At 40.2% G+C, this 27,619-nt stretch overlaps 1 protein-coding gene across 1 annotated transcript; it reads right to left on the bottom strand.

Moving 5' to 3' along the window:
* Positions 1–1,144: 1,144 nt before the first annotated feature.
* On the bottom strand, positions 1,145–24,288 carry CD8B (CD8 subunit beta). The gene is made up of 6 exons (XM_066574781.1): positions 24,219–24,288; positions 10,515–10,880; positions 8,617–8,706; positions 7,030–7,122; positions 5,143–5,179; positions 1,145–1,480 (listed from the first exon to the last, which is right to left on the bottom strand). Exons 1-6 carry the CDS (start codon positions 24,286–24,288, stop codon positions 1,468–1,470), a joined length of 669 nt encoding a protein of 222 aa, XP_066430878.1. The 3' UTR covers positions 1,145–1,467.
* Between the last annotated feature and the right edge of the window lie 3,331 nt (positions 24,289–27,619).

The raw sequence follows: 27,619 nt of genomic DNA, 5'->3' as shown, positions 1-27,619 counted from the left end.
GGATGTATAAAAATGGGCTCTCTAAATAGACAGCATATTCACTACGATCCCTGTTTACTGGCTCTGTGCCATTTCTTGTTGTCATGTCATACTGATGATGTGTTGTTCATAATGACATCACCAACGTGACCAGTGATTGGCCACCAAAGTCACGTGGCACCGTACAATGACAACAATAAAAGAGACTGAACCTGGTGGCTGACAGTGCTGAATTTAAAAGGTCAGAATTAGAGATGAGCGAGTATACTCACTAAGGCAGATTACTCGAGTGAGTAGTGCCTTAGCCGAGTATCTCCCCGCTAGTCTCTAAAGATTCGGGGAGGGGGCGGGGAGCGGCGGGGGAGAGCGGGGAGGAATGGAGGGGAGATCTCTCTCTCCCTCTCTCCCCCCCTGCTCCCCGCCGCAACTCACCTGTGACCCGCGCCGGCCCCCGAATCTTTAGAGACGAGCGGGGAGATACTCGGCTAAGGCACTACTCGCTCGAGTAATGTGCCTTAGCGAGTATACTCACTCATCTCTAGTCAGAATATAAGAATTTTTTGTAACAGTCGGAGACATTTTTTTAGGAGTACAAAAAGGAAGTTAAAAAAAAAGATAAGAATTGCTAACGACACCACATACATCCTCAAATAGATACACAATGGGGGTAAATAGATGGTTTCAGTGGCACAGACCAAGGATTTTTGTAAGATGCCTTTATTGAATGAGAACTGAGATGTTGATTGGCCATCTGTCAAATGAATAGTAATTTCCAGCAGCACACAATTAATCCCCATAACATACCTTCCTTGGGAAGGGGAAAAAAGTTTTTGCTTTATTTCATTTCACGTTGATATGGACACCTTCGGGGTCATGAACCTGCAACCCCTATCAATAATTTTACGAAAAAACTTGAGAGGTGGCAGCATGAAAGGTGCATAGAACAATCCTTGTATTAAATGGACATTTATAATGTTTCATTATTAGGTAAAAGGCAACGTTTCGACCACATTGGTCTTTCTCAAGCCGCTAACTGATGAAACAGAGCAATATGTCCATGATCTGGAGCATATAAATGTCCATTTACTACAAGGATTGTTCTATGCACCTTTCATGCTGCCACTTCTCAAGTTTTCTCGTTAAGTAATTAAAGATTGGCCATCTGGATGTTTCCGAATTGGTTCCTCTGTTCAAGTCATCATCATTCATCAAGTTGCCAATGTTAATGTTAAAAGCTTTATTCTACATGTGTCCCCATGAGTGGATAGCTAAACTAAAGAATATCAGTCCGGAAGAGTCCATGGATCCATCGATTGGAAAGAGCAAGATGAGAAGATTATAAGGACTTCAGATAGGAAGATTGTCTCTGATTTACAAAAAGTTCCACATATTTACATATATTTACATATCATTATCCTCTCTGGGGTCCATATTGTGACAATTGTCTTCTTTACATCTTCGTGATTTATGGTGCATTCAATGTTTTTTTTACTTCGGAGAACTGTGAAGACATGAAGAATAAGGAATTAATCAACTAAACAATTAGCTATGCAAATTTTTGTTTTCAACGGGCCTCTTACATTGATCAGTATAAGTACTTGTCTCCCTGTAAAGGCCCATTTATATGCAACGATTATTGCTCAAATTTCGTTCAAACGACTGCAAATGAGGGATAATCGTTGCATGTAAATGCTACCATCGTGTCGTTTTTGTCTGAACAATGATTTTAAGGTGAGCTTAAAATCTATGGTTCAGCTGCAGAGAGATAAAGTATCTCTCAACAGACCGCATGCTGTGTTTTTCATGGGAGTCTGGAGATTACATTGTATTCTGCTGGCAGCCCCAACAAGAACAATGCAGCTGTGTGCAAAGCTCAGCCCACATGCTGGGCTCTGCAAACAGCTCCCACAGTTGTATGTGCAGGTTTAAAGCCTATCAGTAAGGCCAGTAAAAAGGCGTATTGGCCGTCACTAAGGGGTTAAAAAATGCTTTTCTTAAGTTTAGTTTTTAAGATGTCTTCACTATTTGGTTTAAAATAATGGTTCTATTTATTTTTAAGCATAATGTATACTGCGAGCGTATTTGCGCATGCGCTGGTCTGTCTGAGACCTAAGGGTGAGATGTGTTAGAAGATTTAGCATATATTGAGGGGGAATTGGAAAAAAAAATAATAATTGCAGTCTACAAAAAACGAGGCAGAATGTCTTCCTTTTCCTCCCCTTAACCATCCTTTCACATAAGAAAGAAAAATCTACTTTGTGGCAAGGAAGTCTGCTTTCTGATAAGATCTGTGGGTTCAGGGCAGGTCCCTCCCGCGGCAGGTAGATGAGACATGGCGAGTGCCAGCGATATATGTGGTTACTTTATACTATGAGTCGCCTGAGAAGAAGCTTCTAGGAACCAATCCAGAGCCGTAGCGGCTGCCGTAGCCGGCGCCAATTATGATGAGTTTCATGTTTTATACAGAGTTCTAGTTCCGCAGAATAGATAACTTACGTGCGAAATTATCTAGCGCAGCACGTTAGCGACAATCCGAAAACCCAACACAGGACACTGATCAATTATGTATATTCAATGTGAAAGAAATGTTAATGTAATATAGACCCCCTAAGACTGTGGCTCTTGTCCGTAGGGCGCCTGCACACTGGTGATAAAATCACACAGTTTTCGCGCGATGCGAGAGAGAGTGAATACGCAGGATTATGAAACCCATGCTTTACAATGGTTTCCTTCGCATTTGCAATGTTTTCACTCATGCAATGTTGCGAGAATAAAAAAATCGTGGCATGCTCTATCTTTCTATGTTTTGCGTTTTTTCCCTCCCAAATCGCAGGAAAAAAAGTTCCCATTTTCTTGCGGCGATATTGCGATTCCCAGCTTGAAGAAGCCTCTCATGGGCGACAGCGATATCCCCGTGAGAAAATTGCAGCGATATCGCGATTTCTTGTGGTTACAAAGTCGCACAGCTTTGAAGCGCTCTTTTGCTGGGATTTTTTTGGGAGGGGTTGAAATATAAGCCATACCCTGAAAATAAGCCCTAGTTGCATAAATCCCACCCCCAAAAATACATCACCTAACAGGCACTGTCCTCTCCGCTGCACTTCATCTCCGTGGCTCCGGCACACTTGTTTTTTGCCTTCAGCCAGCGCTTTCTGTTCAGGGATTTCAAAAAGCGCTGGCTCTGACTGGTTCTCAAGCGCTGCGGTCAGCCAATCACTGCAGCACACGATGAACCAATCACAGCTATTCAATGAGATGTCCAAGCAGTGTGTCTTAGGCCTCTTTCACACGAACCTCATTTTAACACTCCATTTAAACGTGACTTTATCATCCATTCACATGCCTGGCTGCGGTGAAATAACGTCACAGCCGCCAAACTCCTCAGTTGGCAGAACTATTTAAATAACATTTAAATGCCTCAACTAGAAGCACCTGTCATTGCTAAGCTGCGCTCCCCGTTTGCTAAACTTCCTCCCCCTCCTTTTGCTGGCCGGCTCCCATAGACTCCCATAGGAGTCTACAGAGTCTCCTGCATTGTGTTGTCAGCAGATAGGACAAGTCCTATCTTTTGACGCAAAGAAATATTGGCAATTTTTTTGGCATATCAAAAATCATTTGTCTAATGGACCCCGTAGGAAACCGCTGGTTCTTTTAGACACGATTTTCTGACGCGTCTATTTTGAGTTAAAATGATGTCCGTGTGAAGGAGGCCTTACGCTGTTTCTGCATCTCCCATAGAAGTGTATGGGAGTTACGGAAACAGCGCCGCACAGTTACACTTGTTTCCACACTCCTGGCGTCCTCGTAAGAGAGGCATTCCCACTGCCGCCACCTTTGGCCAATTTGGGAATAACCCTTTTAAGGACAGGGATTTTTTTTTCACCTTTTAATCTCCACATGAAAGCCATACCTTTTTAATCTGCCCTTCGATGTAGCGGTACGCCGACTTGGTTTTTTTCACAGGACAAGTTGTAATTTTCCTTGCCACAACTTTGTGATACTTATTGCTGAACTTATTGATGAGCTCTTGGGTGGGCATGGAAAAAAACAGCACTCCCACAATATTTTTTTAACGTTTTAAACTCTGTGCCGTGTGGCATAAACACATGTTAGCGTCATTCTGGGGTCCGTACAATTATGGCGATACTAAAGCTCTATAGATTTTTTAATGTTCAACTACTTTTGCCCAATAACACGCCTTCCTACCCTGTTTCCCTGAAAATAAGACATACCCTGAAAATAGGACATAGCATGATTTTCCAGAATTTTTGAGGATGCAAAATGATTTTTCAGGCTTTTTGAGGATGCTTGAAATATAAGCCCTACTCCAAAACTAAGCCCTGCTAACAGTTAATTAAAAAAGTCAATTTAAATAGTGTCCAGGCAGCTATACATGTAAAAAGGTTAAATCTTTTTGAACAAAAATTAATATAAGACACTGTCTTATTTTCGGGGGAAACGCGGTAGAAACTGAAGTGCCTCGTGCCTCGTGCCTCTGCCTTCCAAGACCTGTATGATTTGTATTTTTCAGTCCGCTGAGCTGTGCCAGGGCTTGTTAGATGCAGGGCGAGTTCTATTGATACCATTTTAGGGTACATCTGACTTTTTTTTATCACTTCTTGTTCCATTTTGTGGAAGCTAGGATGAACAAAATACAGCAATTCGGTTATTGGTTTTTCTTGTTTGTTCATCATGTAGGATACATATTTATTTTGCTTGTATTTACACATTATGTTTTCATTATTCTACATCATTTTAGGGTGTTTTCACATCAGGGAATCAGGCAAGGGCAATCCTCGTGGCTGAACGGTTCCATCTCATGAATGAAACTGCGCCGAACGGACCTCATTGGCTATAAGCTGATCTATATAAGAATATTGTATGGTTTCCTGGGTTATAGCGAAATAAGTGCCTTAACTAATAAAATGAAATATGGAATACCCTTTAATTCCAGGATGATCACAGAGAAATACGAGGATTGTGTGTGGGGACCCCAATGATCTGATACCAGAGAGCAGATGATATCAGTACCCCATGTAACGCAGCAGGTTGTATACGAGGTGTTTGTTGTCGCTGTTGTGTGGTCTCCTGTGGTTTTGTACACAGTTATCAGATCTACTGTATCTCCCTACAAGTTGTCACCACAAACACAGAGACACTTACTGCTTTCTGAAGTACATGTATGTCCTCCTGTACACACCTGCAACACAGAATATAGGTGTTATTAGAGAGTCACACAATCAATAAGGCATATATATTTATACCGCCCAACTGTACACCAGTATGTCACTTCAATTGCTAGATACCAGTACTATAGCGCCCCCTGGCTATGAGGCCTAGTACATACAAAGCAATAATTATTTTGGAATGAAGAATCCCCAGATTCTCAGCATGAATGCTGTGCAGGGCCATCTATGTGTAAAGATGATATATATGTAATTCTGCATCACCTCTTTCCATATTTCCTTCCACAAGCTACATGCGTAGAGTTTAGCCAGACCCACATAGCATCCATGTAAATAATATTACCCAGGTCTATGGCAATGGGTAAATGGGGTTAATGCATTTTTCCTAGTGGTCTAGGGCAGTGCAGGGGTTAAGGGTGACATCTCTAGTGGTCTATGGCAACAAAGAGATATCTTCAAGCATTGCTAGTGGTCTAGATCAGTGAAAGGGTTATTGTCAGTATACCTGGTGATCTATGGAAGTGAAGGGAATAATGTCAGCATGCCTAGTAGTTTAGGAAAGTGAAGGGGATGATGTTAGGCACACTGGTGGTTTGGGACAGTACAGGGGTTTATGTCAGTATATCTCGTAGTTTAAGGTACTTAAAAGTCAGGGTCCATTGGGGTTTGGGGCAGGGAAGGGGATTATGTTGGTGTCTCAGATGGTCTAGATGAGCAGAAGGGTTGATGTCAGGATCTTCGGTGGTTTAGAGCAGTGAAAGGGTTAATTTTAGAACATCTGGTGATCAAAGGAGAGCTCAGGGGCTTTACATGAGAGCAGAATTGGGGGCTGCTTCTGCCCCGTGTGGCTGAAGGGAGTCAGTTACTATATGTGGATTAAATATGGATCCAATATAGGGTTGAAAATAGAGGCACAACATTCTTACCTGTTACAGTCACATTAAATGGTACACAAGCATAATGGTTACGGTCTCTAGAAAAAGTACACAACTTGATGGTTGCTCTCACACTTAGTGGGAACAGTCTCTCTAACAGAGGAACAGTTGCAGTTTGTACAGTCTCTTTTAAAGCCTAATGGGCAGGTTGCACCCAAGATGGCTGACTGCTTTTACCCAAACCTTCCGTGCTGCTATGGGTTTAAGGGAGGAGTCTCCCTGTCAAACTATGCCGCACCTAGGGGTTGTTCACAGGGTTGTGCCAGCTTCTTTTCAATGACACCCTGGCATCTCTGTAGCTCTCTATGGCACATAAGCCACTACCTGTTTGCAGAGTTACCTTGCCCAGCCCTAAAACTTGCACATCAACAACACTTGCCATTACACAGAATGTGGTCCCTTTTAACACAGTTCCAGTCTACAATTCACACAATCTACAAAAATGGATGCATCTTGGACCACCATCAACTCAATGTGAGGTATAATATAATGGCCCCCGTTGACTGCCACCTCGTCCTCTTGCAAGATGACAACTATGAACAATGTCAGCAACCAGCACAGGAATGGTGACACTCTTGAGACAATGGTACATCAGCCAATTGTACTACAGCATGCCAGGGGTGCCCGTCTGCATGGGTTTATGGCAAAAGTAGTACAGTACAATGCTATACATCATCATCTGTCCTCATAGTACTTTACAGTGCAACACTAACTTTGCAGGTGAGCAAGTGAGTCTCTTCCAGTTTCACCCCGTTTACAGTGTTACATAGTCACGTATGGCTGAATGTGAGCTTGTATCTTCATAGGTGGAGCCCCCAGTGGTCACTTTTGCATTTAAGCCCTAGGATCTTCAAATGGTGGGGATTTCAGTATGTGATCAGTGATACATTTCTATGCATATTGCATGGATATGGACAGAGGATACCTACGGTATGTATGAGAGGCCAGCAGGTATAAGCCTATCAGGAGAAGGAGGGCCAATCCTGCGAGAGGGGCCCAGATCACCGGGCTGCAGTTCACACCTAGACACAAGGAAAAAATTAATTATGGTGATTACGGTAAATGATACAGTAAAATATGCAAAGACGCAAATAAAAATGCAACACCCTTCGCGCACATATGCAGTGCAAATGTGTGCATAAATATGCAATGTGAAGTTGGCCTAATACGCAGCAAATACCCATGAATCATGAATATTCACAGTGTATTTTCCGCACCCATATACTATAAGGGCTTCGACAGATGAACGAGTTTCGCATTACACTCGCTCCTGCGCATTTTTTGTGGAGAGAATGTGTGTATTTTGTATGTGGGCCTCCAAAATAGTATTTGCGCAGACACCGCTCATTCACACAGGCAAGGGAATCACCCCGCCCTGATTTAAATGGCTAGTTAGCCTAACAAGATGTCGATGATCGCGGGTGTGCACAGCGTTTAGTACATACCCACGTGTGCGGATTTGGGTGTTTGCGCACCTCCCGTAGACCTCTATGGGGCTCTTTGGTGACCAAGTACGTTAAAAAAAGGAGCAGGTCCTACCTTTTTGCGCCCACGGGCTCTATTCTCCGCAAGATTTTTCCGTGCAAAAACGAGAAAAAACATGCACATCTGTAGAAGCCCCGAAGGGCATATTACATGTGTCATATGCACCAAAATAGGACATACTACATTTTTGAATACTGATCCTCCTAGTATTCTACATATGGCTTAGGCCTCTTTCACAGGACCGTATTTTTCTGTTTGGCCACACGTGCTGAAAAATTGCATAAATGAAGAATAGCCACGATCGAGTCCTGGTCTTTAGCCATGTATTTTCTGCCGCTCAGACGGGTGGCAGCAGCATATCAGCAAAAAAATATGCTGCAGTACGGAAATCCCTCGATTGGCAGAAATCCTCGGAATGACTAATGATGCTTAAATAGAGGCAGCCATCTTCTTTTCCCAGCGTTGGACGCAGCTCAACTCCCTCACCCTCACTTTTTTTTCAACTTCCATTGAAGTCTATGAAAACAGCCAGCATATCTTGGCAAAAGATAGGACAAGATATTTTTGTATGGCAGCGTATAATATCGGCGACCGAAAACGGTCATCAATGTACTATTTTTGCCGGAGCGTTTTTTTACACTGCCCAAAATTGCTCATCTAAATGAATGCATTGGAATCCAAGGCTTCAGATTGTTGAGTTTTTTGCCCAATTTTTGGACGCAGCTTAATAGCTGAATATATACAATCGTGTGAATGAGGCCTTATTGTAATGGTATATGATGCCGCAACGGGACAAAAGCACTAGTGGAACAAGAGCGACATAAGGGCTTGGATGGCACTGGGAATATCCTGCAGGGGTCATTTTCCATTTTGCCGGTAGGACATGTAGAACACTGATTGCCAGGGTCCCCACAAACACCAAGAAAGGGACGTATTTGGAACACCCACTGGGCACTTTCATCATTGACCGGTGGCTGCAGAAGCAAAATACAAGCAAGAGTATCCTCTGTCTATTCAGTTATATCATTTACCTGGTAAAGATGTCTTTGGAATTTTCAGTTTCTTGCATTTACATGGCGGCTTCGTTGTTGTTGGCTTCACAGTTGTAGGTAGAGAGTCAACTGCAGGATAAACCAAAATACAGTTAAGAAATTGTGACTGTGCTGGCAGGGTACAAATACAGGCAAAGGGACTTGGGAAGATACTATCATATGACCGTGTCACAGAAAACCACTGAGGAAAGATAGATAGACAGATAGATAGATAGATAGATAGATAGATAGATAGATAGATAGATAGGAGATAGAGAGATAGATAGATAGATAGATAGATAGATAGATAGGAGATAGATAGATAGATAGATATGAGATAGATAGATAGATAGACAGATAGATAGATAGATAGATAGATAGGAGATAGATAGATAGATAGATAGATAGATAGATAGATAGATAGATAGATAGATAGATAGATAGATAGGAGATAGATAGATAGATAGATAGGAGATAGATAGATAGATAGGAGATAGATAGATAGATAGATAGATAGATAGATAGATATGAGATAGATAGATAGATACATAGATAGATATGAGATATATAGATAGATATGAGATAGACATGAGATGGATAGATAGATAGATAGATAGATAGATAGATATGAGATGGATAGATATAGATAGATATGAGATGGATAGATAGATAGATAGATATGAGAGTGATAGATAGATAGATAGATAGATAGATAGATAGATAGATAGATAGATATGGGATAGATAGATAGATAGATAGATATGAGATAGATAGATAGATATGAGATAGATAGATAGATAGATAGATAGATAGGAGATAGATAGATAGATATGAGAGTGATTGATAGATAGATAGATATGGGATAGATAGATAGATATGAGATAGATAGATAGATAGATAGATAGATATGAGATAGATAGATAGATAGATAGATATGACATAGATAGATATGGGATAGATAGATAGATATGACATAGATAGATAGATAGTTAAATACGAAATATATATGGGGTAGACTGAAATATAGCTAGATATATTTAACACCATATATGCAGTGATTGCAATATTTTAAAATGTCAAACAGATAGGGGGTTCTCTCTGCCACTTTATCGACATCCTTGCGATGTAATAGTTGGATGTCAATAGGTTGCAGTGGTGTCTAACAAAGGCCCCCAGGTCTGCCATGGCTCTCTATTAGGGCCTCCATGAACCTTCAACAACTGTCGGACGAATGATCCTTCATCAACAGCTGTTTCCCCCGACTCACCCGGCTCAACTTGAACGTTTGACAAAGGTTTAAATTCATTGTCCTTGACCTTCTTTGCCTCTACCTTATCTTCGGCAAAAAGTTGAACCTCTCCCCATACACATCAGAGAGTCGTCCGGTTTCATTGTTGTTGCCAGGTTCAGATGACCCAACTCTAATGTGTATGGGGGCTTTTGGGCCATGCCTGGTTGACAGGCATAATACATTGCAATTCATTATATAAGTGATTAAAAGATATTGGAGCCTCCAAATATGTAGATGAAGTTTCTTTTAAGAAAATGTCCTAAACTCTGTTCTGTTCTGCATTACACAGACAATCCACTGATTTGAATGTGCACTATGTAATTCTTAATTTCTCCTGTGGTGGTTCTGCAGGGAAATTGAATACTAACTGCCAGGTTGCCCCAAAGATCAAAGCTGATCACTAGGGGTCCCAGAAGGGAGACATTTAGTGATCAACTACGTTAAGGGACTCTTCTAACAAGTCCGGACTGTTCAAAGTGAAGAACCTCTGTAAGAGTTAGAGGTCTGGGGACCTATCAATGCAGCACTGATGCTTGGACAATTCCAACTATTAATGATCTGATCTATCAACAGATCTGTCTGGGCCTCAACACTATAAAACACTCACCGACAGTTAGTTTTGTCCCATTTCCAAATGCGAACTTGAGTGATTCTCCTACCATGCAGTAGTAGATGCCATTGTCGGAATGATCCAGGTTGGTTATATTCAGGATAAAGTCACCTTTGAAGGCAACTCTTTTTATTGTGAACTTCTTCTGGATTATGTTGGTGCCATAGAAAAATTTTTCAATTTGGCCCGTTGAACTAATAATAAACTCTGTGTCTTCATTCTTCTCGGTCTTTCTATACCAGTAAAGTCTCAGTTTATCCATGGAGACGTCCTTGATAGTACAAGAAATTTCTACCGTTTGATCAATTAATTGGATCATAGATGCTGGAGCCTGGCTTAACTTCACGGAGAATGCATTAGCCCCTACATGAAGAGAGAAGACATAAAGAACATGAAGGACAAGCCAAGTGTAATGGTCCATACACTGCTAACTCGGCACAGACACTAATGGTCATCTGACACGAATACTTGTTCAAGCATCTACCCATCCTCAAACCATAGGTAGCACTAGCGAAACTTCATAATTGTAGCTGGGGGCATATGAGTAGTGAGCAACATCCTTGTTTTAGTTCTTCAGATGCTAAACCAAGGTTCCCAATCTGTAGTACATTTAAGGTGGATGTATGAGAAGATGTTGTCCAAATAAGGCAAGTCCTTTAAGACTCATGACTCACCCGGCCCATTACCGGAGGGCATCAAGTATGGCGACTGGAAAGACTAGTTGGTCTAATGCACTAAGGACCCTTTAACATGGGCTGACAAATCGTTTGGACTCCTGTGATCAGCAAGAATCTGAACAATTGTCATTCAGTGTAAAAACAGGCACAGACTGAATGCTGAATGATGAACGATAATTCATTCAGTTTATATTGCCTAAAAAATGAACCACGAATGGTCCTATGTAAAAAGGCAGTTGTTCATCTATGAATGATGGCCTGTTTACTATGAATGAAGGTGGGTGGGCCGGAATGATCCCTGGCTCACCTCGCCTCAATTCACAGGAATGATCCTTTGTAGAAGCACCCTACTGTCCAAATTCCTACTCTACCATTGCTAGGACAATGCAGCCATGTAACAATATGGCACCACAGACTTTTTTTTCATTTGTTATTTTTTTATTTCATTTTTTTATTCTGTTTTATTTTATTTATTGGAATTTATATTAAAATTATTACCTGCGTGATCAGAATATTTTTATCGTACTTTATGTTTTTTCTCATCAAAACATGCTGTAGCCACTATTCTGAGGAGCCGTAAGAAAAAAATAATAAAATACAAATAAAGGCATAAAGTATCTTAGAGGCCCTTCACATAACATAGGTGGTTGTCAAAGGAAGGTGTCATCAGAAAATAACCTATTGTATTAATTGTTTTTATGTTAAACATATTTTTTAAAGGTTTTTGGTGTTTTTTCAAATGTCGATGCCACAATGTATATTTCGAAAAACTCTAATATCCTGCTTTTTTTTTACGCTGACCACTAAGCTTAATAATAGTCTAATATTTCCTGTTCTGTGGAGTAAACTTTACATCAAACATCTCATTATCATTACAGGCAAAATGCAATATAAACACATATATGGATAACACAAGATCCAGTATTCACAATAGATGATGTCACAGCTAACCTCCTCTCCCTCCCTGCACAGTGACCTATACATAGGTCACAGCACATGCTTAGAACAGTCTCCTATACAAGTCAATGGGTCAAGTCCTGTCCACTGTGTCTATAGTCTGAGGCTGCTGTAAAGCATCTCTAAATGCTGTTAAATGGCCCGCTCCATAGTCATATACAGATATAGCATAAAAACAAATCTACAAGCAGAAAATAAAAGCAGAATAGAAATGTTTCACTGTCTGCTTTTAATTAGTAATATATATACCGTAAGTGTTACATTCCCTTTAAGATGTTAATATAATGAAATTGAAATAAACCTTGATGACAATTACAGAAAGTGAGAGCTCAGTGCTCGGTGTTAGTCATTGCTGTGGGGAGATCTGTGTTCCCTCTGACTCCCACTTGGATGGAAGCCCCAAGTTCTGCTTCAAGTATGTCATGTAATATATATGACTCATGGTGAATAATAGCGAGGGTTCCCTGTGAAGACCCAGCTATGCATTCTGTCTTCTGTCATGATCTAGGAGATTAGCCTTGTCGTATAAAAATAGTTAAAGACTTTCTGTCACAGAACCAGCCTCGAACAGTCTGCCAAACAGATCAAGGGGGCAGCTCCTGTCCATTGTGTGAATGGCCCATGAAGCTGCTGTAAAGCTTGTCTGAATATCTCTAAATGCTGCTTAATGCAGATCAGGCAAGATGGCAGCTGCCACAGTCATGTACAGACAACAGTCAGAAAATAAAAACAAATTAGAGAAATGTAACTTGTTTCTCTAAGGGGTTTAAATTAATTTAAAAAATGGTGATATAGCCCCTTTAAGCAGCCATCTTTACTGCATGCTAGATCCATATTACCATTATATACTCTGGGCCTTTTATGACAGAGACATAGCTGGGCTTATCTTCACCTAGGGCAAAAAATCAGTTTGTGCCCTCACTAACGTCCAGCACCTGGGGCACATGCCCCACCAGCTCCCCTCCTTACTGTGTTACTGTTTAATATAAACAATATGGACTAAATAGAGGGTCACTGGGCCTTTAATGTACCTCTGTATGCCTTTGATTTTACTCGGAGGCTTCGTGGATATGGAGGTATTCTATCCTGGAAGCATTCCTCCTATGTGAGAATGACTCCATACATGAAGCTTGGTATGACAGCATTCAGTGTGCCTGTGGCTTCTTAGTACAGAGCTACATGGGCCTCTGTGTGCCATTGTACAGCTTCCTGCACTTGATGCATTGATGTTATAGATTGAACACTGAAGAAATATCTGGAAATCTAGTAACTGATTGCCTCTGGTACTATTTCTACAGTTACACGATACTGCCGTATGGTATTGGGGTCCAACTGCGCTTCACATAGTTTCATCTTATTATTATAACAAAGCCAGGGTCTCCTGCAACTTTGAAGCCCATTGTACATGTTTATTGGTGAATGGAATTCGACACTTGATAAGCGAACCTGTGGTTTATTTATTTATTTTTTTTTGGGGGGGGGGGGGGGGCTGTTCACTACTCCTTTGTGAAGTAAGCTGTAATGTCACCTGCCTCAGGTGCTGTTTTGTGGATCCTTGGAACCGCTATCAGATGGGTGACTACAGAGTGTCCAGGAGCACAGACAGTCAGACAAGGCTTGGTGGTGATGCAGCAGAGCCAGGCACGTAGAAGACGATGTAGCAGAGCCAGGAAAGTAGCAGAATGATGTAGCATGGCTGTGCAGGTAAGAGGCCAGATAAAGCTGGGTAATAGAAGGCCACCTGGTTTAGCAGTTTACAGGACCAGACCTAGGAACAACTTCATCGATACTCAGGTAAGATATGACTGAAGTCCCAAAATTCAAATAAAGCAGTTAATAAGTTCATTAGATAGCACTGTGGCAACAGAGACTGAAAACCAAGGAGAGTTAACCACTGCATTGCCACAGTGAACCATACTGTCAAAACATGCATGTCCTGGCCAAGAACCAAGCGGTGTGTACGGAGGACCTAGCAACATGGCACAACCTCAGCAGAGATGCAGACGGACAGCACTAATAAGGTCAGCAGCAAACAGCCATATGATTGCCGCAGTACACCACATAAGTTGTGCTTTTGTAACAATTTATTCCTATATTCCACCATCACCATCCTCACCTGTGAGCGCTGGAATATGAAGCCTTTTACGCTCTACATTGCTCTGTGATCAAAGTCAACAAGGACTTTTGCAGTGGACCAAAGCGCTCTGCATTGTGGATGTCCCTTGGTGAACGGAATGAACAATTGATTTATTAGTGATGGTTCAAGGCCCTCCAGGACTATAGGTGTGACAGTTTGTCCTTATTTGGCAGACCGATCCCACCAGGTGAGTCCCCCATATTTTTTTGGGGGGATGTTTACTGTAGTCCTTTACGACGGAGTGCTGTCATCTATCAGACTTTTGATTTTCTCTTAACGCATTAAGATTTAAACTCAATTTGGTGGCATCTGTAGATTATTAATTAAATGGCATGGGAGGTTTCCCTTACAATAAGACACCTTGGGGGGGGGGGGGGGGGGAATGTATAGACATTTAGAAATATTTGTGGTGAGTACAAAGAACTGGTTCATGATTTATTTTTGTAGAAAGGTTTAGAGGACATTCTTTATGAGTGGAAAAAAGGCAATCAGCCATCAATAAAGGAAAGGGTTCTTTCTAGTTACAGTAATCACCTACGCCAAGAAGTGTGTTGGCAAATCCCGCTGATTGTGACAAGACCTGTTAACAATCAAATATTTAAGGCCTTTTCAATGGGGACAGCAAGAATTAGACCCCTTGGAGTTTTTATCCCCAATGAGCCTCAGAAGGGTCCACCATGTATCTCCTGAGCTGTATTACAGTAATATGCAGGTTGGACAAGAAACTGGTGGAATTGGGGCATTTAACTGTTGATCTATTTTAAGATGTCTTGTTGAACCTTCACTTTAGGTTATACGAGTTAGCCATCACCTAGAGAAGAATAATTATACGGAGAGAACACGCTCAGGGACTAACTATCAAAAGTCCTAGATCCTTCCAATATCTAAAAAAAATTGCCGGTTGTTCCAAGTGTGACCATGTGCAATATAAAATCACTAAAACCAACTTTGGACTTCTTCACACCAGTATCGGTAAGCATGTTCAGTGTATACGGAACAACTCCATAGAACCTTATAGACCTGTTGGATTCCATAAAAACTACTTTTTGGCATCCTCATGACAATTATACGCCTGCTAAGCTTTCTTATACAGTCCGCCTATATGGTATACAGTGTTATACATTGGGATTTATATTGGCCAGTGTATGCACTGAAAGAAACAGCACAACATGATGTGAACAGAGCTTCACTGGGCTCAGAGCGATGAAGCCCCAGTATATTAGGTCCTGGAAAGAGGTAGAGCTCTGTTTGATGCATTTAGCAGTGCTGATTATTGCTGTTCATATGCATACTGTATATGGTCATTGGCATTGGCCAAGGTCAATTTAGGTTTGTTTATTGCAATATTTCTCTCCTTTTCGATCTACTTCCATTTTGTTTTTCTTATATTCTATTTCCAATATTTTTATAGGCCTTCTATGATTGGTCATCAGAAACGTTTATTCTAAACATGTATCACTCGGTTTGCTCTCTAACTTAATACACTTGTATGTTATTAGGCCCTAAATTGAAACATAACAATAAAAAACAATATATGGTATGAACGTTGGTTGCCCAATGTGGTAGTTTGTTCTGGTCATGGTCTGAGTGTTGGTGGTGGGCCAAGAATTGGCAAACACTGCTGTTGTTTGTTTTTTTTAACTCTTTTTTTGTTGTCTTTTTCATCAGATCAAAAAACATGCAGACAGAGATATTTCAACATTTTTGTATAATTGGTTTACACACAGGAATATTGCCTGTGCCTCAAATACAATGGTAAAACTTTCATATAAAACTCCCCATTCTTTAAGTGGACTCATGTGTGGTGCAAAGTGTTAAGGCAGCAGAATGAAGTCCTAAGCTCTCACTCACAACCTCAAGGTTACACTTTTAATCACTGCATGGTTCAGTTAGCCGGCTCAAGGTTGACTCAGCCTTCCATCCTTCCGAGTAGTCAGTAAAATGAGAACCCAGCTTGATAATAAACATGTATTGTCTTCATAGTATATTACAGGCATATTGATGTATGTTATATATAGATGGAGAAATAGAAAAAGGTCCCATATAAGTCAATTGTCATTTCTATATATATATGTATATTAACAATCATAACTCATCAACATCTAAACCAAAAACATTACTGTATTGGTTTAGACTCCAGAGTAATCTTTGGATAGACTTTCTCCTGAATGGTCATGATTATTTTTAATCTCCCCAGACGATTCGCGTCATCATATAATACCACGTAGTGTTGCTGAATGGACACATACATTCAATGATCTAATTTGAGTCCAGAAACTCTTCTATAAAAACATTGCTGTTGCTTTAATAAGTATGTTGCTAAAAAACATCAGGCCAGGACTTTACTACAAGGTCTGAACATTCTGCAAAAAGACTGTCGTCTTTTTCCAATAAAATACAACTGGAGTTTAATGTGTGCGTTTTTTTTTTAATTGAACATAATGTTCTATCAGACTTAGCTGAGGCTGCATGAGTGCGACTTTCCAACTAGTTGAAGTTCACAAGAATATTGTGTTGCCCGTGACTCCGGTGGACTGCAGCTATCACTCATTAGTCACTGGAACGCTACGCTACAAAAAGTCTCCATGTACCTTAAGCCAAGTTTCATACAGCCATATGTGAGTTGCGTCCTAGAAACCCTAGAGGAACTGGCACGGGAGAGAACACGGACATCTCGTCTGTTGTTGTGGGATCTTCATGGCCACCGGACGTTGCATGTCCTACTCTTGTCCATAAAAATCGGCAAAAATAGGACTTGCAGTGACCAATGGTCTTGTGAAAATTGTTCATTTAAAGGTTATTATGGTGCCGTGTGCTGTTTATTGTATACATGGTCAGCACAAGTCGCTATATACGGCCATGTGAATTGGCCCTTTGGCTGTTTTCACACAAGCGTACTACGGGTGCAGGTATCGTGCCCCATGCAGGACTACTGATCCGAGCTCACAGTGATAGCTCTCCTTTAAATTGGGATGGACCAGCCCTGGTATTGGTGGGTGGTGAGTCTGTAAAACCTATATACTGTTATGCATGCACTTTATCAGAAACTCCTTGTTATATTAGGTTGCTTTCACGTCTGTGCTGGAACCTCCGTTCAGAGGTTCCGTCGCAGATCAGACAGAAAAGGTCTATTTGTGTGCAATCATTGTCGAATGTTACAGGTTAAACATTTGTTCATATCATCCTACTTGGATAAATGATTGATATATCCTCCCTGCCTGCTTAATGTTTATTATATTCCCTGATTGATCTGTAAATATCTACAGGGGAAACAAGTTAGAAGATGATATCTTGATAGGTGTTAGTTTATTAGCGGGAAGGATATTACAGCTTTTCTGTTTGTGTACTCTTTGTTTTTCTGTGCTACAACCAGTCAGAGATACTACCCCCTTTCTGATATTTCTTCCTTTCTAGAAAAAGGTACTTGACCAGGGTCGCTTTTATCAGGGCGGGTGCTCCATATAGGCAGCTTGGGATCTAGGGTCAATGTAGTTTCCCACTTTGGGCTAATTTGTTTATATTGGTGAAATAAAAGTTACGTTTTAGGCCTCAGTCAGACGGGCGTTTTTTCGCGCTTTTTGCGCATCGCATGTCGGATGCGCATGCGCAAATCGCGTGACCGGAGGCGAAAAATCGCGGGAAAAATCTGCACCTACCCGCGTTTATCGTCGCTGCAAAACGCCCGTCTGACTGGATAAAAATCGCCGTGCGCATCAAAATGCGCATGAAACTTCGTCTGACCGGCGAAAAAAATGATTTTGGTGCGCACATAAAACGGCGAACGCAGATAGGCGCGATTTGCGAATCGTCGTGTCCTATAATTTTTCGCAAAAGCGGACATGTGACCGATATCATAGCGAACTATTGGTTCTATATACGCGTGAAACGCATGCGCATGCGCAAAACGCGCGAAAAAACGCCCGTCTGACTGAGGCCTTATTATGCTATCGTCAAACAAGGGTTTCTTGGTATATGTTATCGGGATCCGAGCTCAGAGTATCAGAAGAATCTATGATGCTGTAAGTTTGAGTCAGTAGACCCGTGGTTGGACTGGGACACGGATCCATTACATGAACACATAAATGTGCATGTAATATGCTCGTGTGAAACTGGCTGTATGCTCTTAATTAGTGATGAGCGAGCATACTCGCTAAGGGCAATTGTTTGAGCGAGCATTGCCCTTACCGAGTACCTACCCGCTCGAGAGAAAAGGTTCGGCTGCCGGCGGCGGGCAGGGAGCGGCGGGGGAGAGCAGGGAGGAACGGAGGGGAGATCTCTCTCTCCCTCTGCCCCCCCCCCCCGCTCCCCCTGCTCACTGCCGCAACTCACCTGTCACCCACGACGGCAGCCGAACCTTTTCTCTCAAGCGGGCAGGTACCTGCTAAGGGCAATGCTCGCTCGAGGAATTGCCCTTAGCGAGTATGGTCGCTCATCTCTAGTCTTAATATTCCTTTTTTAATTGCCCTTTACAGCATGTATACCATTTTAAATCAAGTAAAAATTGTTCCAGTGTGAAAATGTCTTTTAAATATCTTAAATGCACAAAAACTTAAATTCCAGGACAGAATTTCCCAAATTTCTGGAACTATAAAAATGGCATTTTTGAAAAATAAGTTCCTCTTAATTACATATTTATAGATGCCGTCTGCAGCCGATGACAAACCATATCTGGGTGGAAATGTCCTTTAGGCCTCGGTCAGACAAGGGATTTTTTTAGTGCACAAATAGGTGTGCTTAAAATAATTGTGCATCGCGTGTAGAAAAATTGCGTGAAAGTGTGAATTTGCACTCGCATGTCCTACCTTTTACAGGTGTGATTATTTAGCGCCTCTAAAAAACATACATGGGAATGCTTTTATTGGAAAGCATTGGTTCTAATAGAGATGCCTTTTAAGCACGCCTATTCATGCGCTGAAAAGAAATTGCTTGTCTGACCGAGGGCTTGGGGGGGAATTGATATGGGTGATGTTCCTGTGTGAGTTTTGTCCGATTCCAAGATGGATAGAAGTTGCACAGAAAAGAACCCATTCAATTGAATAAGTTTATTCACGCATGCAATTTTTCACTCGGACTGATATCTAATACACTTGCCGCAATGAAGTAGATTTGCGCATAAACAATGGTTGCGCGCAGTGTCACACCCATCCCCTTGTTTTTTTTTTTAGCCTGCCTTAGACTTACTTCTATGACAGCTTGCTGTGTAACATACAGGTCATGAGAATGAGCCCTTTGAAATCAATGGGTTTACTTTGCTTGCAGGCGTGAGTTTCACGCTTGAAAAAATGTGCGCAAACATGTTCGTCTGTTTAAGCCCTGAGTTTAAAAAAGTGCTGCCTGCCCTATCTTTGGGCCGTTGGTGTTCAAGAATCACCCATTAATTTTTCATGGGTGTTTACCAAAAACAGATCGCACTGGCATGCCAAGCGAGTAGCATGCGAGTGTGATCCATTTTTAAAGCGTTTTACTATTGGAACTACAAGCCAGAAGTGGATCCATCAGGGGGAGAAGTCTTTACTTTGTTTCCCTTTACTTTGGAATTCCCTTCTGGCTTAAAAACCTACATGAAAAGCGACCATATGAATGCGTTACCACATGCGGAGACTTTCCCATCAAAGTGAATGCAAGTAAAGCAAATCCCGTTCACATGTAGAGGGGAAACAGCGCTGGAGATTGCGGGTGTAATTGTGCCGTAACTCTAACCTCTGGATCCGCTGCAGCATTTCTGCAATGTGTGAATGCACCATAAAGAAAACAGCTGTGCAGGAAATCACCCTAAATAGCCAAAATGAACCTAAACTGATAAAGGAATAACTCCACCGGTTTTCATAAAATTATCAAGAACTAAATATAAAATGCTGAGTGAGCGTGGAGATATAATGTATATGTTGTACTTCTGCCTGCTGGTTGATGCCGATCTTCTCCCATCAGGTATCCTCATTTTCACCACAGCTGTTTCTTTGCGCTTTTGTTATGTGTTTACTGCAGTTTTCATTTTGCTTTTTTTGATCTTTTGTTACAGAGTTACTTCTGACCCAGATTGGTTGTCATCTGTCCACAGAAGGAGCATCTGCTCTGCTTACCCCCTTTACTCGAACTCCATTCCCTTATTAAATCTCATGCATATTATGGATCCCTCCTCGATGACCCTGGAGATCCCGTCCAACTCTACCATATAATGAGTTTTACAGATTCTTAAACAGACATCTGACATGTTCTGTTGCATGTCAGATGTATTTCCCTTTCAAAGGCACCATATGGCGGTACATGTAGTGCCTATTACAGAACTTTGGGAATCTGTGCCCTTGCAGAGGGTCCTTGCTTTGCAGTATGCAAGGCTGTTTTTTGCTGCAGCTTTCCTACCATTTTTGCAGTTTCTTTTGTAAATATGAATATTTTCTTATTTTTGCAAAGTAACACCACAAACTGTTGCAAAAATGGAACCTGCCAAGTACTGTTAAAGCAAACATCTGTAGAGCTGTACAATTAGTCCATGTTCAATCAGTATAAATGGAGTCCTATCCAGAGGTCTTCTCTACTATATTAATGTCATCTGTTGAGCTCTTCTCTGGGATCTGCTCTGATTTTGCCAATTTATATGAATTAACAAGTCCCATCCACAGGCTACAGAAACAATCTCAGTAAAATCTGCAGCTGAATAGACCCGCAGTGCAAATTTGAAATCCATAGCGTGCCAATTTGATGCTGTAGAGTTTCACCACGGAGTCCACCCCTTAGAACAAGTGGGGTGAATTTTGTGCAAGTCTGAGCCAAAATCTGCAACAAATAGTAACGTAGTATGTAAGGCCGAAAAAAGACATATGTCCATCCAGTTCAGCCTATTACCCCCAATGTTAATCCAGAGGAAGGCAACTCCCCCCCCCCCTTCCTCGCCATAGGGTAGAAGCCACTGCGAAAATGTCACTCCCTGTGTCTGTCCCCCGAATGTGCCCTAAGACTATGGTCTCTCATGGCAGGATTTAGCTATTCAACATTTCCAAGGCTTCTCTGCTTTCCTTGTCATTGACTGTGTATGCAAGCATCCAGTACTGCAATACACAGAGTCCTACACTTTCATACTTTGGAGCCATAGGTACTCTATATGCTGTCATAAACTGCCTCCATGCACCAATATATTCTCCCCTAGAAGCCTCTGGAAGAGAATATTACCGTAATATGAAATGGAAGACGCTACACGGACCTCTGTATATATGTTATAAATTAGTGTTAGGCCGGTTTCAGACGAGTTTATCCGTATTAGCGACAAGTCATAGATGATATTACAACCGTATTTTCCTCAGTATTTGCTTCCATATATTTTATTTGTGTGCTGGACTAATACTGGATCGTATTTGACCAATAAAGAACAATAGACATATAGAGGCAAAAATGGAAAAAATAGGTCAAGCGACATTTTTAAAGAATCGCGGTGAAAAATATGACCATGTGCCTAGATACATAGATTCACATTAGCTCCATATTACAGTCTGTGAAACAAGGACCAAATCTGGAGATAAAACATGTTTGTATGAAAGCGGCCTTAGAGCGAATATCTGGATAGAATCCGAAGATTTTTCCCATGACAAATTGTAGCAAAATTTTGTAGGGATTTATAAGTAAGTTGCCCAATATCATACTTTTTAGCCAAATATTGATATTTGCCATGATAGTATAAACATAAAATTATATCACCACTGAGCTATAGGTTTGTCATGATAGACAAGCTCATGATTGATATAAGTGCTCGCTATTAGTCGCTCACATTGTTTGGGTCACAACAAGCTCGAAAGGCCCTACTAAAAATGGTTCAGCTCCTTCTGGGCCACCGTACTGTCAAATGATGGAAGAAAACAGAAATGTCAAGATAAAAAAGAGCTCCCAAACAGTTACATTAAGAATGGCACATTTATATCTATGTTTCCTAATCATGTAGTCTACATTATATCTAAAGTTACATTAAAAATATCACTTGCCCAGTTATGGTTGGTATTGTGGCTAAACAGAAAAAAGGACATATTTTATGCTACATTTTTGCTCCAAACTTTTGACAAATATTAAAGAAGCGATGCAGAGGATTGTGACGTAAGACGCGGGGTGCTGGGATCATTTATTGCACTCTTTCTATCATTTTATTTATTAATTTACAGATTTTGTAAATTGTTTTCATTATTACTGAATATTAGTTATAAATATATATTAGTTTTTTAGTATGTTATTAGTAAATAGCATTAAATATGTGTGTGGGAGGGGTGGAAGGGCTATATCAATTAATTACTTACATTCTAAAATACATAAATACCTAATAACAAAATCCTTAAAATATCGGAGTATTTATGTTAAAGTTTTTATTAAAAGCTACATTTATTTTCATTATTTAAACAATTTTGAAGATGCGGCTCTGAAGGCCACAAGAAGGCACCAATTCTTTCCAAGGAATTTCAGAATGAGGCTAGCCCAATTCCATTAGGAAGGCCTATTGTAGGAGGCGATGGGCTCTAATGACATGATGCCATGAATCTGCTTTATTTTTTTTGCTTGAAAATTTAAAAAACTGGTATTAATTATTAAGATAAAAAACACGAAATATTTCTTTCCTCCCTGATGAATAGAAGAGGTAACTAACGAGCTCATGTCTACAATTCAATTTCTGTTTCATTTTACAAACAGATGCGAAAACAAGATTAAATTTCCTTCCCAATTCTAGAGCACTTCTGATGCAGCACATTCTCTATAGTTAACTAAAAATTATTTTTAAAAATCTAGAAATTCTGCACATCTTTCTTATTTAACATTTTTTTTTATTTTGACAAATTAATAAAATATTTGAGATTTTTTCTATAAACTGTCAGTAACCAATACATTGCCACCCTTCACCAGGATACACATGGTAAACAGTTCTAATTCCTTGTCTACGGCTTCTCTGACATAATTGTAAAGCGGTTGATATTCTTTCGAATTTCAAAAATATCTCTCATATATCTATGATTAGAATATATGTTCTTCTAGCAGTAAGAGAACGTGAGTGACATCTATATAATTTAGTTTTATAAGTCCGGTATTGACGATGAACAAACTAATTAAAATTATCAGCTCCTGTCCGATGACAAGACACAGGTCTGAAGTTATGGCAAAAACGGCAAGTATCATTTTGGTTAAGAAAATGTAAAATTAAAAGTGCAAATATAGTATGTCGAAATGACAGGATCGATCGATCGATCTATCTACAAACAGATAGATATGTAGAAGTGAAATAGCGTTGTCTGACTACCCCAAATTGCAGGGCAAATGTCTTTTAGAGGATTAGCTCTCTCAAAAAATAGAACCAATATACAGAAAATCTGGGAAAGTTGTAAATTCATTGAAAAAAAAAGTCAGCTCAGATGGGGATTGGTTTTCTCAAAAAATGATTTTTAGATAGATATATAGAAAGATAGATAGTCTACAACTAAATGGTCACTAAGACTTGTGCCCATCTTTAGGCCATCATCACTGTACAATTCTCACCAGTGAAGTGATTGCCCAGAGTTCTTGCTGTCCTAACACAACAAGACCATCAGTCCCCTTGATCCCATTAAGAAAACAAAAGGATTGTACTTATCATGTAGAAACTATATACACCAAGTGAAATGGTTGTTTAATCGCTATGAGGGTTGATTAGACAAGAATCCAGACTTGTAAGATAGAGAAAATAAGCACCATCAATTGTCTCCGAAGTCTCCTATGACCCCTTTTTATGACCCGTTTTTGCCCAGCAATACCATTTGTGATCATTATTACAATATAACTTGTATATTAGTTATATATCATGTTCTATCATATAGTTCTATGTAGAAATGGTTTAACTCAAACCTTGCATGAGTCAGTAGAATAAGTGATATCACAATTCCGTCCTAGATTTCTTATCATCTTATCTCCCCTCCGCCACCTGCTTACCTGTGACATAAAAACTGATGAGAAAGAAGCAACGTGTTATGCAGGACCCTGTCAATCCTAGCTGCTTCATCTTTGCAGAACACTTGGGTGTAAGCTGCCTGCAGCTGATTCCGTGTAAATCATGTACAACATCCTGCTATAGTCACACGTGTACTGGCCGGCAACCAATCACACTGTATCATCTAGAAACCTCAACAAGTCATCATGTTACCAAGACATCAAGACATCCTGTATGGGTCTACTCAATGGTGACCATACTGATAAGTTTTGAAGACCTCATTTATGGATATTAACAAAGATCCACTGATGGCTCCTACCACCTCATGAAGTCACGTTCCATCATATGTGGTGACATTATACCTTATAGAATTTATCCGTTATGTTTTAGACTTGTGGACTACCAAACCAAAGAAAATAATGGCCTGTGGCTACAACCACTACACTACCTATTGCTATGCCATTATTGACATGTATGACATTCCCCCTATTGCATACATCATAGCTATTCTCACTCAAGACTCTTAAATGACTTCACAGAATCACAGAATGGTAAAGTTGGAAGGGACCTCCAGGGTCATCGGGTCCAACCCCCTGCTCAGTGCAGGATCACTAAATCATCCCAGACAGATGTCTGTCCAGCCTCTGTTTGAAAACTTCCATTGAAGGAGAACTCACCACCTCCCGTGGCAACTTGTTCCACTCATTGATCACTCTCACTATCAGAAAGTTGATCTATCTATCAATCAACTAAAAGTCGATTCAACATTTTTAATAAATGAAATATGCAGGAAAAATGTAATAACATGACTTAAAAAAATGATGCTATATAATGGTGTGATATGGGCCATAAAGGTTGACCTCTCCAAAAGGCCACCTCCAATCTATACCACATGTCAATGTATATTGACCCTGTACTTTAAAAAGGCCATTTTTCTAGAAAATAATTTTTTTCGTGACAATTCTGGGTGATTGGATCAAAGCCGAGTGGAAGAGTTCTAGATTACTTCGGTGTCATATTTAGGCCGAGAGATATTTAAGAGAAGAAAGACCTGTTGAGGGCAGAAAGGGTAAATCTCTCTGCTTCATGTGCGTATATACATAAGAGTAGAAAATATAACAAGAGTAAAAGAGGCTAGACCTGGTTCCATACTCATGTTGCATTGCTATTAGTACGTAATATATCCGTCTCCTGCGATCGAACATTGGGGCATACTATATCCCACACTTGCACATGCCGCACTTGTAACATTTTTAGCAACACTCACATTTTTGACAGCTTTCTTCTCATCTAAACAACACAAACTGCTGTAATTTATACAACAATTTTTGTATCTTCCACAAAGATCTTTAGAACGTACTCAAGGATTTTTGAAACTTTCAAAAGGCTGTTTGTAACCAGCGGCGTTGCTACAGAAGGTGCAGAGGCAGCGCTTGCATCTGGGTCTGAGGGGGCTTGAAAGCCCCCAGTATTACAAGCTGCACATGGTAGGTGCAGGCTCTGCTAGATATTTTGCATTGGGCCGGCAGCATCACGTTGCGCCTCTGTTTGTACCTTACATAAGGCTCTCTAACATCTATAATATCCGTTTTAATTTGGATAAGGATTTCTGGAATTTGTATCATTTTACTTTAAATTCCGCCGGGATTTTTGTAATTTATAGAATAATCTTTGAAATTTACATAAAGGACTTTTGTAACTTACACAAAGATTTTGTTAATGCAAAGTAGAAATCCTCCCAGTAGCCGATACTGAATAACATGAAGCCTCTGAAGATTAAAGAGAAAATAACAAAAACTGATTACAATGAAGTAAGATATTCTGGAGAAAGTGAGGAAAGGAGTTTCTGCGTTAGCGGTTTTTGTAGTTATTTTGCACAGATGTATCCAGCACTGCGCATTATTACAACTTGTCTACGGCTTCTCTGACATAATTGTAAAGTGGTTGACATCATTCTTTGACATCATCATTTATTAATGTAGGAGGATACATGTAGTATGTATGTGTGCAAATACAGACATAACTGGCAACTCGGCTCTGCTACATCCATCTAAATTATAGATATGTTACCTTGGTGCCCATTCACTGGGGCGTATTTTTTAACAATATTACATCCAATGTTTTTACAGACTTGATATGGGCAGCATATATCCCCATTGATTTGCATTGATATATTCATACATACGTTTTTTTACAAGCATAAGATACGTACATAAAAAACGCAACACGTCCTATTTTTGTATATATTTACAGACCAAAATGACCCATCAAGGTCAATGGAATTGTGTAAAAACACAGCTAATATGCAGTTGCTTGTGTATTCATTGCATGTTTTACAAATGGGCCTTTTTGCATTTTTTTTGTACGTGTGCAATATGGAGTTAAAAAATATGCATATGCACTAAAAACGTACATATACACGCAGTGAGAACAGTGCGCATTTCAAGGACTGAAATTGCATACTCACATGTGAATGGACCCTTATTATCAAATCTCTTTATGATAACGCTGGTCTGCTTAACATAAATGTCATTTCCTCGTGTATTCTGGTAGTGAATGTGGGCCTGGGCTCTAAATGTCTCCATCACCCCCCGGTCTTAAGAAATTACATTGTTGAGTAAATACAGAAAGCTGAGCTGCCTCAAGACGTAACATTTTTGTGGGCTTTCCTTAACATATAATACCAGTATATATAATATTCGATATCATATTATCCTATAATCATCACACTTCCAAAAGGTATTGAGTGCAATGTCCATATATTTAGGTGAAAAACAGAGTTTCAACTTTAATACAAGTCGATGTAAATTTCCATTTTTCTATAAGATACTGGAATAGAGCGGCTGCTAGGCATTAATTTTGGCATATTAAAAGCTAAAAAAATGACTTGATTACTAGTGCTCGTTACTTGAGTCGAACTTTCCGCGATGCTCGAGGGTTCATTTCGAGTAACGAACCCCATTGAAGTCAATGGGCGACTCGAGCATTTTTCTAGGTGACCCATGCTCTGCATTGTTTTTAACGCACAATTTTAGTCCAAAATCTCAATTCAAACCACAAAATTATACACTGCAGTGACTAGAAGAATCAGTAGGCAGTAGACAAACAACTACCCCTTGCAAAAAATTATATCTGCTAGCCCAGGATATCATGCATCTTATTTATGTATATGAGCATACATATACATAAAGAATTGGCCAGTCTTAAATTGCACCAAATTTACAAAAGTGGTGCATGGCACACAATTTACAGTGCACCAAAAATGCACCAATTTTTGCATAGCAGAGATTGGGGTGCCAAAAATATGCCAATATGTATTCTGAAATATGTTGTACAAATATAAAAAATATAAAAAAATGAGTCCGCAGTCTAAATACCAATTTTACCATGCTAAATGGGCACA

The sequence above is a fragment of the Eleutherodactylus coqui genome, chromosome 7 (assembly GCF_035609145.1).
Source record: "Eleutherodactylus coqui strain aEleCoq1 chromosome 7, aEleCoq1.hap1, whole genome shotgun sequence".
NCBI lineage: Eukaryota > Metazoa > Chordata > Amphibia > Anura > Eleutherodactylidae > Eleutherodactylus > Eleutherodactylus coqui.
Note: the sequence above shows the minus strand (reverse complement) of the source record. Positions and strands in the feature narration are given on the sequence as shown.

Bases quoted from the DNA above. Each gene is read 5' to 3' on its own strand.
- CD8B (XM_066574781.1), bottom strand. From the start codon at position 24,288: ATGAAGCAGCTAGGATTGACAGGGTCCTGCATAACACGTTGCTTCTTT. The intron at 10,881-24,218 runs GTAAGCAGGTGG...CTCTTCATGTAG, and splicing joins CATCAGTTTTTATGTCACAG to GGGCTAATGCATTCTCCGTG. The intron at 5,180-7,029 runs GTAGGTATCCTC...TCTGTGTTGCAG, and splicing joins GCTGGCCTCTCATACATACC to GTGTGTACAGGAGGACATAC.